The sequence below is a fragment of the Hesperophylax consimilis genome, chromosome 21 (genome assembly GCF_061612785.1).
Source record: "Hesperophylax consimilis isolate HC1 chromosome 21, BYU_Hcon_1.0, whole genome shotgun sequence".
NCBI classification, from domain to species: domain Eukaryota; kingdom Metazoa; phylum Arthropoda; class Insecta; order Trichoptera; family Limnephilidae; genus Hesperophylax; species Hesperophylax consimilis.
In genome coordinates, this window is record NC_142856.1 from 31,498,135 (window position 1) to 31,516,822 (window position 18,688).

The window sequence follows — 18,688 nt, forward strand, 5'->3', positions numbered from 1 at the left end:
GTGCAGTAGAAGTGAGTCGTTCGCGAACGAGTCGGCTCAGTGAACCGGATCTTTACACCGATCCGTAAGATCCGGTTCCCAAATCATCCGCTCACTCGTTCGCGGATCGGTAGTGACTCACCCGTTCGGGAACGGTGAGCCGGTGACCCGGTGACCCGGTGATCCGCTTCACTCGTTCGCGAACGAAGAGCCGGTGAGCCGGTGAGCCGGTGACCCGGTGACCCGCTTCAGTCGTTCGCGAACGGTGAGCCGGTGAGCAGGTGACCCGCCAGACCCGCAGAGCCGACTCACCCGTTCGCGAACGAAGATCCGCATACATCGTTCAACGGATCTCACGGCTCGCGGGTCACTACTGACGTACTGACCGGATTGATCATATATATGACATAATAATACTGGTATTCCCGCTTGCATAACATTTTAGTTGTTGTGTCGGCACTTATTTAGTTTATTATAACAGGAACAAGGAAGAGTTATATTATGTTCATGGTTTATTTTCAGTTAATCATTGATATCGAAATAATCGTAAAAAAGTAATGTTGGCATTGAGTACTTACATGAACGACGTTTAGCTATCATTCTCACACCGAAGTATTTTGTCACAACACAATTTTTATATTATTATTGCACTTATTTGGGACAGAATTAATTTAAAATAGATTTAAGTTTATTTTCATTGTTCTATATTTTGATTCCATTCACCAATTGATTTTTTTAAACTTAATTTGAAGAAATTTTTTCAATATTATTGATATAGATTATAGATTTTAATTTAAAAATAACACATCTGACAATTTTTGTGGCCGCAGAAAAATGATTCCAAATTTCACTCTTTTTTCTTGTGGAAATCATGGTAAATTTAAATTAAAGCTATTAAAAATTTCGTAATTATGTTTTCCGGGTAAAAAAAAACTAAAAAGCGATAAGAAACGTGATTCAACGATTACCGTACGATTGAAGTTTGACGTTTTGTACCAAAAACCTAACAAAACAAAAGATTTCTCGATTTCATTTTTTCATTCTAATAAAAGGGTATTCCAATAAAATTGGGAATCCCCCTTGAATGTAATCATAAATATACGATATGTTGATCGATTTTTCTGGGCAAAATTTTTTCTTCGAAATATATAATATTCCCAAAGAAGCAAAAATGTCGGAATGTTTCCTCACGATAGCAAGGTCCCATCTGACGAAGCGCAGTCCTGAGAAATGACCTTTAAAGCATTTATCTTTTCAGCTCATTCTTCCGGAGGGAGCTTTGTCAGACGCAACCTGTTATGAAACATCATAAAACCCTAAAAATATTTTAAGTGCAACTTTTATAAAAGAAAAATGAAATCTCATGGTTTCATGTTTAAATACTTTTATTTTATAAGCAATAATTATTAGCCTAAAACACTCATCCACATTGAAAAATCTCCTGATAAAAGATACATGACACATCTCTTATCCGCGAAATAATTCAATATATACTAGTGTTTCAGGCTAATAATTATTGCTTATAAAATAATTGTTACCCTTTGTGCTATGCATAAAAAATCTTGTCTTAAATATTAGTTTACCAAAAAAAATAATAAATACTTTTAATTTCACCAAAACATAAAAATAGCACATTGTATAATAAACGATCCAATTTGATTTCGGTCACAATGTACAATTAAAATAAATTTCACTAGCGAATCTTAAACATCTTAGGACACTGTAGAGTGTAGAACACATGTCGATTTCAATATCTGTACCATTGTATAATATCGACGACTACACGTATGTATTCTTTTATCGCGAAGAACTTTGTTTTTATTTTATTTATGGAGGGGGGAGGGGGGGGTTCAATCGAGCCGGTTCACTGAAGCGGATCTTTCAGGTGAACGGGACCCAGTGAACCGGCTCCCTCAACTGAGCCGCTTCGCCCATCTCTATTGTGCAGTTCGTATACGAACACAAAGGACGCGGGTTTCGGCTTTCATATACAGGGTGTATCGGCACTAACCCGACAAACTTTAACCAGCTATTCCTTAGCACATTTGGAGTAAAAAATGTTATGTGCACTTTGCTGTCCGGTAACGTTTTTTTTTAATAAAAAATTAATTAAACATATTTTCACCACATGTCACCACTGTTTTATCCTTTGTCAAAATTTGAAAGCAACATCGCAACTCTCGCGTGTTGCTGCGAACGAAGCCCGTATTACATAATCCAGTACCAGAAAAGAAATATTTTATTTAACAATAATGATTATTCACATTTTTCGTATGCGAATCACTGATTGTCTTCTTGTATTGTACACATCAGTTTTATTTTTGTATCTAAATTGTTTCACCTCTGGAATGCTTTGGTTTCACCTCTTACGCGTTTCACGTATTAAATAGTCTAATTTTGAAACTAAGAAACTAATTAGTAGATTTCCTGAATTTATAATCGAAGTCCAATAATTCTGAGCACTTTTAAAAACAATTTTCCTCACTTAGGTACTTATCAATAATAATAATTGGATTATTTGAACAGCGCCGTTGTTTTTTAAATCACCGTAAGTGCTCTGTCAAAATGTTACTTGCTAGGCTATCCTACAACGTATATTTTTTAATAAATTTAGTTATTTACAACTTCGCGGAATGTGATTTATGAATATTATTGCTTATGTTAAAAGCCTTCCAGAATTACCGGAATATAACGAGCAGCTTGACACACTTAAGTTTATTTCCACTAATTTGAAGGTACAAAGAATGTATAGTTTTAAAAACAATCCCGATGAATCAAAAAACGGTTCATATAAAACTGCTGCGCAACACACTGAGACAAAGGAAAGCACTCACACAAACGTCATGACTGCATTGGATTGACCACCTGCAAATGAATGCTGCCAGATTGCTAATTTATTTAAACAATAATTATTAAATTTTATTTAAAATATCGCAATTTTTTTAAAAAATCGACAATAAATTACAACTATAATTTTAAAAAAATATTCTTAACCCCACGCTTTTTCGTAATTGATTAATTAATTCAGAATTTAAACGTTGCTTGAAATGACTAGCCGTATTTGGTGACCAGATCTGAATATCCAGGTTCAGAATTTAAACGTTGCTTGAAATGACTAGCCGTATTTGGTGACCAGATCTGAATATCCAGGTTTAGAATTTAAACGTTGCTTGAAATGACTAGCCGTATTTGGTGACCAGATCTGAATATCCAGGTTCAGAATTTAAACGTTGCTTGAAATGACTAGCCGTATTTGGTGACCAGATCTGAATATCCAGGTTTAGAATTTAAACGTTGCTTGAAATGACTAGCCGTATTTGGTGACCAGATCTGAATATCCAGGTTCAGAATTTAAACGTTGCTTGAAATGACTAGCCGTATTTGGTGACCAGATCTGAATATCCAGGTTTAGAATTTAAACGTTACTTGAAATGACTAGCCGTATTTGGTGACCAGATCTGAATATCCAGGTTCAGAATTTAAACGTTGCTTGAAATGACTAGCCGTATTTGGTGACCAGATCTGAATATCCAGGTTTAGAATTTAAACGTTGCTTGAAATGACTAGCCTATTTGGTGACCAGATCTGAATATCCAGGTACTTCCTCACCTTCCACTCCTTCCCTTAGCCATAAAACTTACCCCAATTCAACATAAAAATTGTTTAAATTATCGGATGTAATGAAATGCATAATAATTAGACCCCAAAATACTTAATTATTCAGGGAAATAAACCCCTGAGTCATCAGTTGGAAATACCAACGACATTAAGTGAAATTAACAATGCAATAATCCTATTATTGCATTGTTTAAAATTTCACTTAATTATTAGCATTAGCAAATAATATTGGGATTAGCAAATAATAATTTACGACAATTTACTCGGAAATCAATAAAGCCAGAATAATAAAAAAAGAAAGTTATCACTTACGTCGTCTGTAAGTGGCTTTACCAAAGTTTGATAATGCCGTCAGAAGGTGAAACAGCTGTCACGCGTAATAATAATTACAACTAGCAGAACTTGTTTATAAACACACTGTTTTTATAAATTTTTTAATAAGACTGTTAAAATAAAAAAAATCTCTAAATTGAAATGGAGTTCTACAAACTAAACTTAAAATCAAATAAATTTATTGCGAAGGTTCAAAGTACTGTACTGTAATATTATATTAAATAATTTTTACGTGTTTAATTATTGTTTAAAGTCAGATTAAAGCGATTAAAAAACCCACCTGGCAATTCTTATTCGAGTTTCGTTGTTTTTACGTATTGGCGCGCTTACAAGCATCAGTCGTCTCATTTTTAACCATTAATATTTAGTGTGTAGGAAAGAGAGAAGACGCTTTTCGACACACTTGTCGAAAAACTTGTTGAATGCCGACGGGCATACTCTTCTACAGATTTTATTAAATATTGATATGTAGGTAATATTGATGTGTAAATGAATGACATTGTGAGAATTTTACCAATAAATAATAAATGAAAATGCGGACATGTAGTTTATGTTAATTTTTTTATTGGAGCATTTGTTCGAAGTGACTACCATTATTTTCGATGCAAGCGTGTAGTCTTGTTATATTTTGATTATTTAAGTTTGCAGGATTTGCTTTAATTTCTGCAGCGGCTTCCATCACTCGTTCGAGCAGTTGCTCTCTTGAGGCTATTGGCTTAGCATACACTTTTTCCTTGAGAGCCCCCCACAGGTAGTAATCCAGGGGGGTCAGGTCGGGTGATCTTGGTGGCCAAGCAATGGCCGGACTTCCACGGCCTATCCAACGACCAGGAAACTCGACATCCAAGTAGTTCCGCACGGCAATCGAATAGTGTGGTGGGGCTCCATCGTGCTGGAACCACATTCTCCGTAGTAATTCGAGGTTCACATCTTCCAGAATCTCGCCCAGTTGCACTTGTAAGAACTCCAAATACATCGGTCCATTTAGTCTGGGAGGCAACTCGATTGGACCGAGTATTTGATTTCCCAGGATTCCTGCCCACATGTTGATGGAAAATCTGTCCTGGCTCGACGACTCCCGAACAAGCTTGGGGTTTTGTTCAGCCCAATGGTGCAAGTTGTGCACATTTAGCACTCCTGTTTTAGTGAACTGTGCTTCGTCGGTAAACAATATGTTTTTCATGAAGTCTGCATCTCTTATGACATTATGCAGCATTCTTCTGCAGTACACGACTCTGGAAAAGTGGTCATTCTCCATGAGGCCTTGGCAGCGCCTATAGTGAAAAGGTTTGAGCCCGTGCTTCTTCAGAACTCTCCATACCGCCATGTGTTCCCTGTGTCCTATCATCAGAGCGACCCGACGCACGGACAGCGTGGGGTCTTCGGTAATTAAGTTCAGGATTCTCTCCTCAACTGCCACAGGAACGATGTTGTGTCCTCCGCCGGCGCCTTCAATCCGTCCGATGCCACAGTCACGCAATTGTTGATACATCTGAAACAAAACAACAAATAACAACTGCTTTTATTATTCAGCTCAGTAATAATGTCAAATAAACAATCGCGGGCTTTTTCACTCATTTTATTTTTAAAGAACACTTATTTTAGGCACATATCAGAAAACTTACGTTTTCTCTTCATTTATTTCATTTTTTTATAGTAAAATGTATAACAAAGTGTTTTAATGATAGAACGTCCAAACCCTTGTCCTGCCGGAAGGAGCTTCCGGAAGGACAATTCGACGAGTGTGCGTCCTGCCAGCAGTACGCAATTTTTTGCGGTTTTTGTATGAATATAAGAGGCTGTCCTTCTAGCAGTACTCGACTTTTATGCATGTTAAAAATAGGCAGAGGTGACAAACTTTCTGTATTTTATTTAATAAAATTAGATATGGGCGCTTATTAACATAACAGGGTAGAAAATAAACAAGAAAATGAAAAAAAAAACGAAAGTGAAAATTGTATTTATTTTGAGAAAATTAAAAAAAGGTATAATAAAATAAGACATGGGCGCTTATTAATATAACAGGGTAGAAAATAAACAAGAAAATGAAGAAAAAAAAACGTAAGTGAAAATTGTATTTACTTTGAGAAAATTAAAAAAAGGATTATGCTGGAATTCCATTCGCGATATGGTAGGTGAAGCAGTTTCTTCCTGTCTGTGGAGAGCATAAAACACATCGCGGACCACATGTCTTGCAAAAAAAGCTCGCCTTCTGCTGTTTTTTGTTGACTCTGGAGCAAACTATACATTTGCGTTGAACTCTCTTTCTGTCATCTGATTTTGACAGGGCCTCAAGAATGTGTTCTCCGCTGTGAGCGATGTTCTCGTGTGGTGGCGGCTCATTCTCTTGTAGGTTATCATCGTCATTAATAGTTAGAGCTAATACCAGGTTGGTAGTAAACCACCTGTGAGACACCTGATCATGTTCGGAGCGAAAGAAATTATTAAAAACCAAATACGCATTCGTTTCTATAATGCCCAGAACTGAGGCATATATTCTATGTTCCCATTTTTGTGTGCCCCAAGCTTTCTCCAATGCCAATCCATCCTGCCTAATGTGATTGTGAATATCGATAGCCGCAGCCCCGTCAAAATATTGCTGGACTAATTTAGGCCGATCGACTTCTCGGTAAAATAAATTTCCTTCATCGTCCCACCTTCTTTTGCGTGATGGCAGGCCAGGCAGTGTCGTTTCGCAAGTGGCTACAAATGTATGAATCTTTTTGTCTCTCCAGGCACAGGCAGTGAGCTGCACAGAGTCTTTTTCTGCTGTACTCACAACAGATGCCCCCTTATGCGTAGGACACTGAGCTGCCATCTCAGACACAGGATAGAAACTATGTGCTGTCTTTACCAGTCCAATAAAATACAATCCAACTTTGAATAACTCCACAGCTGTTTTGACTGAAGCAAACCAAGAGTCACCAACTATAACTCTGCCAGAACCATACCATGGCTCTGTCAATCTCAAAGTAGTTGCAGTTCCTGCGCCAAATTCTCTTTGCCATTTCTTCGTACTCATTGCTTCTTTGCCCTCATTAATTTCCATTCTGATCATAATGTTTGTGTCACTATCACACGCTGTTTTTACTTCACAACCGACTCCTTTTGGTTTTCTTTTAATCTTCATAACTGCTGGCATTCCGTTTTTGAAGTACGCACCCCTTCCATACCAGGCGAACATGGATTCATCTACAGTTATTTTTGACCCAGGATGGATGGTATCTTTTAGTTTATCATTCACCATCGTTACTAATGTTCTAGTGTTACGCCATTTATCAGAAAAATCAAGGTCTGAGGATTGTGTGAAGCGCAATGCCATGAGAATGATCTCAAATCTTTGGCGGCTCATACCAAATCTTTGTCCAAAATTTGCAGGGGGATATATTCCATCAGAGGTGGTATTCCAATAGGATCGTCGATCTGGAAGTTCTTGAAGAGTCATAGCATATAATATGCCAAAAACAGTTAATAATTCCTTCTCGTTCAACAGTTTTTGTCTTGCTGGAAACGAATAGTTGGTGCAATGGACTATGTAACTAAGCTTCTCTCTCGGAAATATCATGAAAAATGCATCCTTGATACTTCGTGCGGGCCCCAATGGTACTAGCAAGGTAGCTTTGAAATAGCCTTGTTGTCGTTGATCGACACGTATTGCTTCATGAAAAGTCCAGGTAACACCCTTTGCAACTGTTGTATTTCGAGCAGAATTTACGTTGCTTGTACTTGAATTCGGATGTACTGAAATACTTGTCTCGTCATCTTCGCTCGAAGAAGAAGAACCCGATTCAGACGATGCTGAAAAAAAATCCATTATTAGTGATCAACAGACGCAAAGGGGTGTAGGTACTCAATATATTTAAACTTAAAATTATTTTCCAAATAAATATAAGCAATAATTATTAGCCAGAAACACCCATACAAATTGAAAAAATCTTCCGAGAAGAAATAATAACCGCCGACGCGTCGCGACGGTACTCACACCCTCCTGATTTCCGGTCAGGTGATCGATCCATTGAGCTACGCCGGCCTATCTCCTGTCCCGTCAAATTATTCAATATGTATTAGAAATATTTCGTTCAACAACTATTGCTTATTTTATTATTTCACCTAAGAACAACATACTTTATTATAGTAGGGAAGGCAATTTTACTTGCTAAATTCCCCACTAGATAGCGTCGCGACAAATTATGTCTACATTTTATTGGTGAATACTTAGAATTGTCAAATATTATTATTTTTCGTCGTCGGCAGTTATTATATCTTCTCGGAAGATTTTTTCAATTTGTATGGGTGTTTCTGGCTAATAATTATTGCTTATAATAATTTGTAATCCTTTGTGATATGCATAAAAACCTTGTCTTATAAACATTAATAAAGTTTATCAGTTAAAAAATAATAAAAATATTTTTAATACACACACACCCAGGCACAGACACACAGGCAAGCACGCGCCCACACACACAGACACGCAAATACATACGCATACATACCCATACAAGTCAAACTTAGCAAAGTTAATTTATGTTGTGCCTGTCAAAAAAAAATTGTCAATCACGTAAATAATGGAAACGAACAAGCAACCTCCAAGTACTATTTTTTCTATGGGAATATACTAGGCTTACTATAAACGTAAGCCTATGAATAAAATAAGAAAGTTTGTACTTACAATGTTCTTCATTTGTATTTGCTTCCACTAAATTGTCATTTTCGGTTTCAGCAATTAGAACTCCAACGGGCACGGTTGATATTTTTTTGTCAATTTCCCAATATACCCTTGCATAATTGTTTTCTAACTTTTTTACAGTGCCCCAACAATAACTAATGTCGTAATTATCACCAAAATGTTTGCGACTCCATGTGTTTAGGCCATCATTTTCGTCGAAATACGTGGCTTTGACGCGAACGCGGACCCCACGTCTTATACTCGCCGCCATTTTGGCCAGACTGATCGCAGAAATACGATTCAAAAACTCGCTGAATCAGAAAGAGACGCACTATGCAATGCAGTTAACGGCATCCTGCTAGCAGGCCTACAAAGCCGCATATAAACAAAAAACTTACGTCCTACCGGTAGTACGTAAAGTCCTGCTGGCAGGACGCTGGACGTTCTATCATTAAATTATAATTTTCTTAACTAGGTACGGTTGATATCTTGGATTCACAGGGGTGAAATTGAATTCAAGTAATTTAAATAATCCCATGGTGAGAAAGGGAGTGAATTCAATTGCAGTGAATGATGCATTTATTAGAGATTAAAATTAATTAACTTTTTAAAACGCCGTTTAGTGACCACTGAACACAAATCACCTAAAGTACAATTTACATTTTTAAAGTTGGTGGCCCCTTGTTATGTTTTTAATGTTCCCAGTTTAAATTTCAAAAGCGCTTTTTGGCATTATCAATGAATGTAAATAGTTTCAATAAACAATTGATAGGGTACAAACCTGGACAAAGGTAGCATGGTGTGGGACGCGTCTTCCAGGAAACCTCATGCGATACTCCCTTACGGCTGCTCGTGAATTTCCATTGCAAAATCCATAAACAAAAACAATATCTGCTTGCTCGGCAGGTGGATAATTGAGGGGCATATTTCAACAGTAAAAACTTAGATAACAAAACAAAAACGAAACTAGAAACTTGATGACATGCGAACTCCCAAAACAGCACTGACCACTGATACGAGACGGGGTGGCGGGAACCACACGGGACTTGAGACAGAATATGTGTGAAAGAGATGACAGTAGCGCGGCGTTGCCAATTATTTTACCCCTATACTGTGGGCAGTAGCGGAGTGTGGAAATTTTATTTATTTTTTGTTTTTAAAAGAAAAAAAATGTTACCGGACAGCAAAGTGTACATAACATTTTTTACTCCAAATGTGCTAAGGAATAGCTGGTTAAAGTTTGTCGGGTTAGTGCCGATACACCCTGTATGTAGGCTACATAATTCTGTTGTGAAAAACTTCGTCAGCTTTTAGAATAAAATTGCTGGACACAGAAAAAAGAATTTTGAAATAACACTTTGGATTTAATTTAATTACTTTATAAGCCGACGATTTACATCCGGGGGAAATGGAAAATACCGTATTTAAAAATACAATTGCGTGAAATGAAAATTTGATTTTATATGGGACGACTGCCATATTTAAGTTTTACAATAATTCCTGTCAATATTACAACATTTGGTATCTTGGTTTTCCTGATATTTTGTATTTAAAATAGTTTTCCTATGTTAAAAAACGTGTTTTTAAATAATATGTGGCATAAATAATGTTCTCCTAAATTAGATAAAAAAATTACATACATGACGTGGTCGAGGGGTAAGGCTCTTGACTAGTAAACTGGAGGTCGCGGTTTCAAATCCTGGCGTGTGAAAATAAATTTTAACGGATTAATCAAAAATTACTCTATTATAAATAACATATAGTATTTTTGTTATTTGTTTTTGGAGTTTTATGCCGTGTTGCGCTAACTCCTTCTTTAGCCAACGTTTCGGACAGCATTGCAATGTCCATCATCAGGGCAAATGTGTTGACACATATACACCCCAAAAACAAATAACAAAAATATTTTTGGCCGTGAAAATCTTAAATCATATTATAACAGTATATTTGTAATTCGTTCCAGAGTGGAAGATACTCTCAGTATCGCCCTGTAAGATCATCTTTCAGATTTGAAACGTTGCTTGAAATAGCTTTGTGACCAGATCTGAATAGCCAAGTACTTCCCTACCTTCCTCTTAACCATCTCCTTCCTCTCCTCACTACCTTCAGCCTCACAACATACCCCAATTAGGAATGCCACATTCTCACTGGCTCCAGACGATTGGGAGCAGTTGGGACTCTTGTGCAGTATCACACATAAAAATAACAATAATATAGTGTGCATTTTTTTACTACAACTTCATCTTTAAAAATCAGGATAGCGAGACAAAAGTAGGTGCAGATTCAACGTTATCTTCTAAATATTTATTTTCAAAGAATTTCTTATTTTGACCGACCTCAACGAAAGAACGCTATATTTTTACTTTGGGAACACTGGGAGCACTGGCAACACCGTCAACGGTTGTTTATTTGAATTTAAAAACTGACGTACAAGGTGAATGGTAGTGAATGGTTTATTTATGAGTACAAGAAATATTTGATAGTGAGTTGTTAATTACAATACAATAATACGTATATAATATTGTTGTTTGTTTCAATTAAAGTGATAAAATGGCTCAAAAGCTAATTGATTATTCTGTGCTCGAAATATTAACGAGTGGGCATTATGGTGAAGCTTGTTACAAAGTGAAACATAAACGTACGAATTCTCTTCTTATTTGGAAGGCGTACGATTGTAAAGGATTGACTAGAGAGCAATTAAATAATATATCTAATGAAGTAAAAGTCATAAGCGCCGTTAAAAATGATCTTATCATTAAATATACTGAGACAATTAAACATGCAATGTCGAATACTCTGTATGTTGTTGCGGAACTATATCCAGCTCAGAGGCTCTCAGATCTAATCACAAAATGCAAAACAGAAAACATTTGGTTCGAAGAAAGCTTCATCTGGAGTTTGCTTTATCAAATGGCTTCTGCAAGTAAGTTCATCACAACATTAAACATCAATATTTTGCAAAGGCGCCTCAAATCATCAACAATCTTTGTCGATCCGGACTCGCAGATAAAAGTCGACGCTTTTTATTTGAAAAGTAATCAGGATCCGTTGGTGATGAAATGTTCCAGTAAAGTGTGTGAGATTGGCTCAATAATATATGAAGTGTGCACATTGCAAGAATATTCAGGATACAACACAGTCTCTAAACAATTTCATTACAGCGAAGATCTGCAAAACATGGTCAACATTTTACTTCATGATGGCAGCCGCCAGGTTTGTGACTTGAATCCAGACATTCTGTTTCATCACCCGACTGTGTTAATGAATCTTAATCCTGAGTCCAAACAAATATTTGCTGATCCTGAAAGAGTTCCTACTCCGTTATGTAACAACGATAGCGCTTTTGAATCTGACGAATCCATGCCCAAACTCGAATTTACTCTGCGTAAAAATCTGTCATCTGAAAATGTTAACCTACGCAGAAGTCTTTCTTCCGATAATGTTAGTTTTTCCATGTCTCCCAAAAGTAACACTGTGCTTGATTCTTCAAATATCCTCGAAAATAAATCTATCGGAGGAGCTAAATCAAAGTATGAATTCATTAATAATCAATTGTCTCCTACTTTGATCGCTTTAGATCTAAAGATTCCTGGATATGTTCCGTCCAAAGTATCGGACAATGTCAATAAGTGGAGGAGTCGATTAGAACTATGCAAGGAACCGCAGCAAGTAAGCGATGAAGCCATGAGCAGTGTCTGGCTGAAGAGATTAGAAGCGTTAAGAGAACGAGAAGAAGCGGTGAAGCTGAAAGAACAAGAAATAGACAGAAACAAAGTATTCAAAGAAGTTGCCTCAAAAATATGTTCAAACCTTGACAAAAAAGAAAATAAGATGGAGTCAAAATCAATTAGTACAGATGATAATCTTGCAAAATCAATGTCCGGAATTACGCTCCAAACTGCCATGAATCAAAAAGTTCTCGATGAAGATGTCAACGACTCGATTCCTAAGTTTAAAAAGAGATTGTCGCACTCTGATGGAAGTGTAGCCAGCAACAGCGATAAAAGTCACGTCTCGAAAAGAAGCTATCGTAGATCAAGCTCGGTTAAAACAAGGTACAGGAGAAAGAAGCAGATGAACTACGAGGATATGAACAGCTCACTCTCCGCTGACCAGGGCGATACGAGCATTCTTCCAACATCCACTAAAATATCCTCTAATATTCCAAGACCGTTAAGCATGCATAATCCAGCTAGAAGAAAAGTCCACTTCAACTCGAAAAGCAATCCATTTGCAGAATACGACGCCGTATCCAGCACCACCCTTACCTTCTTTGAAATCGAGAACTTTGACGCGAGTTACGAAATTCCTAAAACTATGCCACCGCCACAAGAAAGCATCGCTGACCGCATTGCTAAGTTCACGTACTTGGATCTCGAAGCAATGACAAACCAAAAGAGAGCACTCATGGAAGAGTTACGAAAGACTCCGCCAAAAGTCAACAGAGAAACAAAACCAACGTTGCGTTCAAAGGTTAAAGCGGCGGAAAACTTCAAGAAATTCAACACTAGTGATGCAGCCCATTTGAAAGAACGCATCCTTTACACTAACAACTTTGCAGTCCCTCGAGCATTGATTTCTGACACTAATAAAGCTCCTTCGATGTGTTCTCGCATGAGCGCTTCTAGTTCACTATCCGGCAGTAGCTACAAGAGTGTCTCTAGCTTTACCTCTACTAAAAAGGATGAAAGACGGAAGACCATAGCTCCTTTGGCTATTATGGATATTGATATTGAAGGAGACCAGCCCGTTGCTAGTGAAAACAAGGAAAATGAAACTACTCCGTTGCCTAAACTCAAAAAAGATTTTAAACGGAGGTCAATTTTGGGATTCAAAACACCTTTTAAATTCAGGTTATAAATCCATTACATAGTATGTTACATGAAGGGCTAGCAATTGGAGCAGTCCGCTCCAGGCGCTCACTTGCCAAGACACCAAGGAGCCAAGGCACTGATGTTTTTACTTGATTATAGAGAGACTAGCCCTGATTACATGGTTCGTATTGTGAAAGTGTAATCCTTTTTGTTTTATTGGTAATAGTACTAAATTTTCTCAGCCTCCGTAGTGCAGTGGTAAGGCAGTTAAAAGATTTTCTTTTTTTTTAGCTTCTCACGGATTTTATCATTCCAACCAATAACAATATTTGGATTATTTGTATAATGCCAATTTTGCCATAAATCACCTCGGGGATTCAATTACTAAATTGTAGATTTTTTTTTTTTGTAATATGTGAATAATAATATTATTTTATGGGTGTCCATATAATTTGGCAGCTCTATATTTAAGAAGATTAATTAAATATTGTGCAACCTTGCAATTACAGCATTCTAGTACCTACGATTTTAATTTAATACCTCGGAACTAGCTGTTTGGAATTGGAGCCCTGTCATGTTAGCCTCGCTCTAATCTAAAATATATGTGCTGAAGCAGAAAAACCTTCTATGAGTTCTGGCTTCAGGAAATTCGCCCAGGTTTTCCTGTCGGGAATTTCTAGATAAACACAGCTATTTTCAATGTTAGTTCCATTGTGAGCTGCGGAATGTTGAAATATCCATTTAAAATGAAAATAATGAGAGAAAACACCATATATTTCAAATGCTCATAGTGGAACGCAGCTAAAGCCAGAAGTAAAAATAGTATTAAGGACGGGTTGTTTCGGAGAATTTGAACAATTCATCAAATTTTAACGTTCAAGTTCTGTGGAAGATTTTTTCAAGTCCTGTTTTTATTTCAGTTCTGTCAAGCAACTAGCCTATAATGATATAATAACAGAACTTGAATAGGACTTCCACAGAACCCGAAAAAGAAGGTTGAAATTTGAACAATTCATTCAATTTCAACTTTAATTTGCGAGTTCTGTGAAAGTCCTATTCAAGTTCTGATATTGTATCATTATAGACTAGTTGTTTGACAGAACTGAAATAATAACAGAACTAGAAAATATCTTTCACAGAACTCACAAATTAATGTTAAAATTTGATGAATTGTTCAAACTCTCCGAAACAACCCATCCTAAGTGTTATATATTTCAAGAATTTTTTAAATGTTATTTTGTAATCATTTAGATTCTTACTCTTTGTCTTGCGTTGGTATAGTTGAACTGGACTTAAGGCCAGGTACCTACGCCGTCGTGGTTATAAGTCAAGTTTTTACTATCCCAACCTTACGCTCTGCATAATATACCGTATAATTTGTAAGTAAGACAGAATATTGTGATTATATATCGTTTTTACAAACCTGATTGATTGATGGTTCCTCTTGTCTTCCAATTAAGTCTATTTTATTTTTATTTTAGATCTTATAAGCAAAACAAATCATTTAAAGTGAGATTTATAATAAGGAATGATTATATTTAAATAGGATTTTATGTGAAATTAAATGTCACATAAAACATTATTGTGTCTTCATAAAAACAAATTAGAAATAGATTGCTTTTTTCCGGTGATGGTATAAAATGCAGTGCAAATTAAGATATTTTAAAAAATTATTAATATAAAGTTATTAATGTTATAACCCCAATGTTACCTCAGTTTAATTACCAATTCATAAATTGATAAACAATAAATAGGCCAGTGCAATTAGCGATTCGCGATCGAAGTAATTCCGGTAGTCCCAATTTTTTTATATGTTATATAAACTGATCCCCTGATGTAAAATCTGATTTTCCGACCTTGGCGCACCTGTGCTCGCGCCACCATTTTGAAAAAACTGGCCGAAATCGGGCCAAAATCTAGTTTTTCCCAAATATCTCATTTCCAATGCAAATTTCGGCTAAAATATCTTAACAAGTATAATAGAACATAAAATAACCTACAACTTTGGTTAACTAAAATTTCTTCTATCTCTAATAGGTACCGAGGTAGAAAGTCGTAAAGGTGCGTACATTTTTGAAAAAACAAGTTTTTTGCGCGACTAGGTTTGGTTTTTTATAAATACCTTGTTTCCAGTACAATTTTGTGAAAAATTTATTGATAATAATTTTGTAGAAAATAAAATTTCGTTAAAGAAATAGGTATATAATTTATATTTTTTATCTCTATTACGTATCCAAACTCTAATCCACCAAAACCAGGCCAAAAATTGAAACTGAGGTTAGGTGTTTTAAACTTGGCATTCCTTGATTTTATTTTTCTTTAACAATTATTGTTCTAAGAACATATACGTTGACAACAATCGTCATGCCTGTGTCAGACCTAGATATAAATATAGTAGATAGACTATTTCAGCATATCGGTCGCCATACATTCCCAATGGGAAGACCACTAAAATAGGCCAAGCCACTACATTTGTGCTCGCAGCTTGGTCTGACATGCCTATCAACGTAATCACAACATAAATTTAAGATTATTAATACAATTAAGATGATAAGGTACATAAAAAAAATAAAAAAATGGTATTTTCGTAAAATTAACATTTATTGACATTCTTTTCTTTATTAGTTAAGTTGTCAGCATAACAAAAAATAAAATTAATGGTAGATCAGTTTAGACAGAAGTACGAGCACTTGACTATAGTTTCTTACTTCTGGCCCTGAATAGCTTCTTCATCTGTCTTATCACCCAAATTTGTGGCGACTGGGTCATCATATTCCTGTCATCGTCATCAACGAAGGCTTCTACAGCATTCTCGCAGGAGTTGCCATTGCAATGAATGCAGAGTAGGGAACATTTCAAACCCGACTTTCTGCAGGTGCACTTTCCAGCGCAACCTTTTTTACATTGACATGATATGACGTTCAGCAAGGCCTGAGGTGCAGCTTCCTTCAACATTGTTACTGGAGTAAGTAACCCAACAGCATCCCTTTTCCACCCCCATTCAGTCGGATCTTTATCGTGATCAAGCCAAGTCTGCACTTGCAAGTATGTTCTTGAAGCGTGTTGCTGGACTGCATCTTTGGTGGGTGGTAGCCTGGATAAATTGAATTTGTTCTTTTTTACTCCTTTGACGAAAATGATGTACCTTAAATTTTCCAAATTTGATTTCTCGTTGCCGCCATACAAAAGTGCAAATAGTTGTTCGGCAGCCAAAGTGATTGTTTCTGTCTTTGCTTTTGGGTCTTGAAATACACGAACAAGTTCATTCACTGAGTGGTTCTTGAGAAGAATATTACAAAATTTGTGTTTGCCTTGACCGAACGGAGCTCCAGTTGTATCGCTACCACTTATGGCATGAAGTAATAAAATGTTTTCAACTATTTCGATGTGTTTAAAACATTTTTTCGAGTACAATGCGTTAGAACTTTTTGGTAATATACGTTGAGAGGTGAGAGAGCTGTGAGGAGTACCAGCAGATCAATATCCTGACCAACGATTATGACTACATCATGTTGAGATGACAACGAATTTGCTGTGTTCACTAAGAGAACGTCAGCATCCTCTTCAGCTTGTACTGTCGTTATGTAGGATCGTGCAAATGAGGTTCTGAGTAGGGAAATAAAACGAGACTTGTTCTTCTCATTTCCCAGAAACTTTTCCTGTGGCACTTGTGGGTGCATGCTTTCAAAAAACAAAACTTCAGCAGAAGTTGTAACTCTGGCACGCCGTGCTCTTTCCACCCCTTTAGTGCTATTCTTTTCCATAGAATCTGGGTATCCATCGAATACCACTACTGCATTGGATCCATAGTGATTTTGCACATATCTGACATATTGCTGGAAAATTACTGAAAAAGGATGAGCACGAGCCCCATACAACTTTGTGCAGTAAATATCCTCCATCAATTACCTGTATTTTACTGCTTCCCAGTTCTGTATTATTTGGTAGAGGGTTTAATGATGAATAAAATATAGACTTCGTTCTTTTGCGCATGCCTTCTTCTGAGAAAAGAGACAATGGTACAGGAGAGAGTTCATATTGAAAATATTATTTAAGTTCACTTTCAGACTTTTTGGCAATACACATACGATGGAATAGCATTAATGGATATATTGACATAGTCACACCCTGATTTTTGACACTGCTGGTCACCGCCGCAAGAGAAACTATTGCATCATACTTTTTAAGTGTAGGTTTCCAAAGTTCTTGTTGATAACTTTAGACATAGCTAATTTCCCCATCTTTTCAGCCATGTGACAAGTGACTTTGCTATCCCCGATTGTGCCACTGCTAATAGACATAATCACGTTTGTTTTAGGAAATGGTTCATGGCAAGCAAACCAATCAATGAGAGTTTGAACGTCTCGATCATCCCTCTTAATTCTTGTAGGCCTCATCTCTACATGTTGCTCTGACGTTCCTGATTCAATCCCACAAAATGACTCGATACCCTCACAAATGTTATGCAGATAAACGAATCCAGCAGTCCAACGAAGGATGGAACTGTCTGTGATTCCCCGTCCTTGGGTCAAACCTCCAGATGTTTTCATCGATATCATCAGAGTTTGTTCGATGGTCATGTCAGACCAAATCCCTGACCAAAATTTATGAGACCGTCGGATCGTAAAGTAGCCCTCTTTTGTAAATCTTTCATACTCGATTGCACTGAATCATTTCGAACTGAACGCTGCTGTGACACTGACGCTGTCAAGCTCCGCTCCAGGCTCAAGACGTGATACGCGGCAACTGAAGGGAACCGGAGGGGAGGAGTAGAAGGGTGGGGGGTAGCCCTCCCCATACCGAAGTGACCTCTAGTAAATTTATAGATGTTTGTATTTAAAAATGCAAAAAAAATCTAATAACGTGATAATAAACCGTGATAGATTTTCTGTGCGTACCTACTTGGATTTGTTTATTCTTTATATCGGTTAAAAACTATATAAACATAAAAAACGGCACAGCTTTTTTTGAAATTTTATGTTCTACATAATTGGTATCAATAAAATTTTCATGAAATTCCACTGGAAACGAGGTATTTATAAAAAAACAAACTTAGTCGCGCAAAAAACTTGTTTTTTCAAAAATATACGCACCTTTACGACTTTCTACCTCGGTACCTATTAGAGATAGAAGAAATTTTTGTTAACAAAAGTTGTAGGTTATTTTATGTTCTATTATACTTGTTAAGATATTTTAGCCGAAATTTGCATTGGAAATGAGATATTTGGGAAAAACTAGATTTTGGCCCGATTTCGGCCAGTTTTTTCAAAATGGCGGC

General features: G+C 36.6%; 1 protein-coding gene across 1 annotated transcript; it reads left to right on the top strand.

Annotated features, from left to right (window-relative positions):
* The first annotated feature begins 11,084 nt into the window (after positions 1–11,084).
* On the top strand, positions 11,085–13,456 carry LOC149413841 (uncharacterized). Its single transcript, XM_089644482.1, has one exon. The coding sequence runs from the start codon at positions 11,147–11,149 to the stop codon at positions 13,454–13,456; it is 2,310 nt and encodes a 769-aa protein (XP_089500608.1). The 5' UTR covers positions 11,085–11,146.
* The last annotated feature ends 5,232 nt before the right edge of the window (positions 13,457–18,688 follow it).

Excerpts from the sequence above, each read along its gene's own strand:
- LOC149413841 (XM_089644482.1), top strand. The coding sequence starts at position 11,147 with ATGGCTCAAAAGCTAATTGATTATTCTGTGCTCGAAATATTAACGAGT.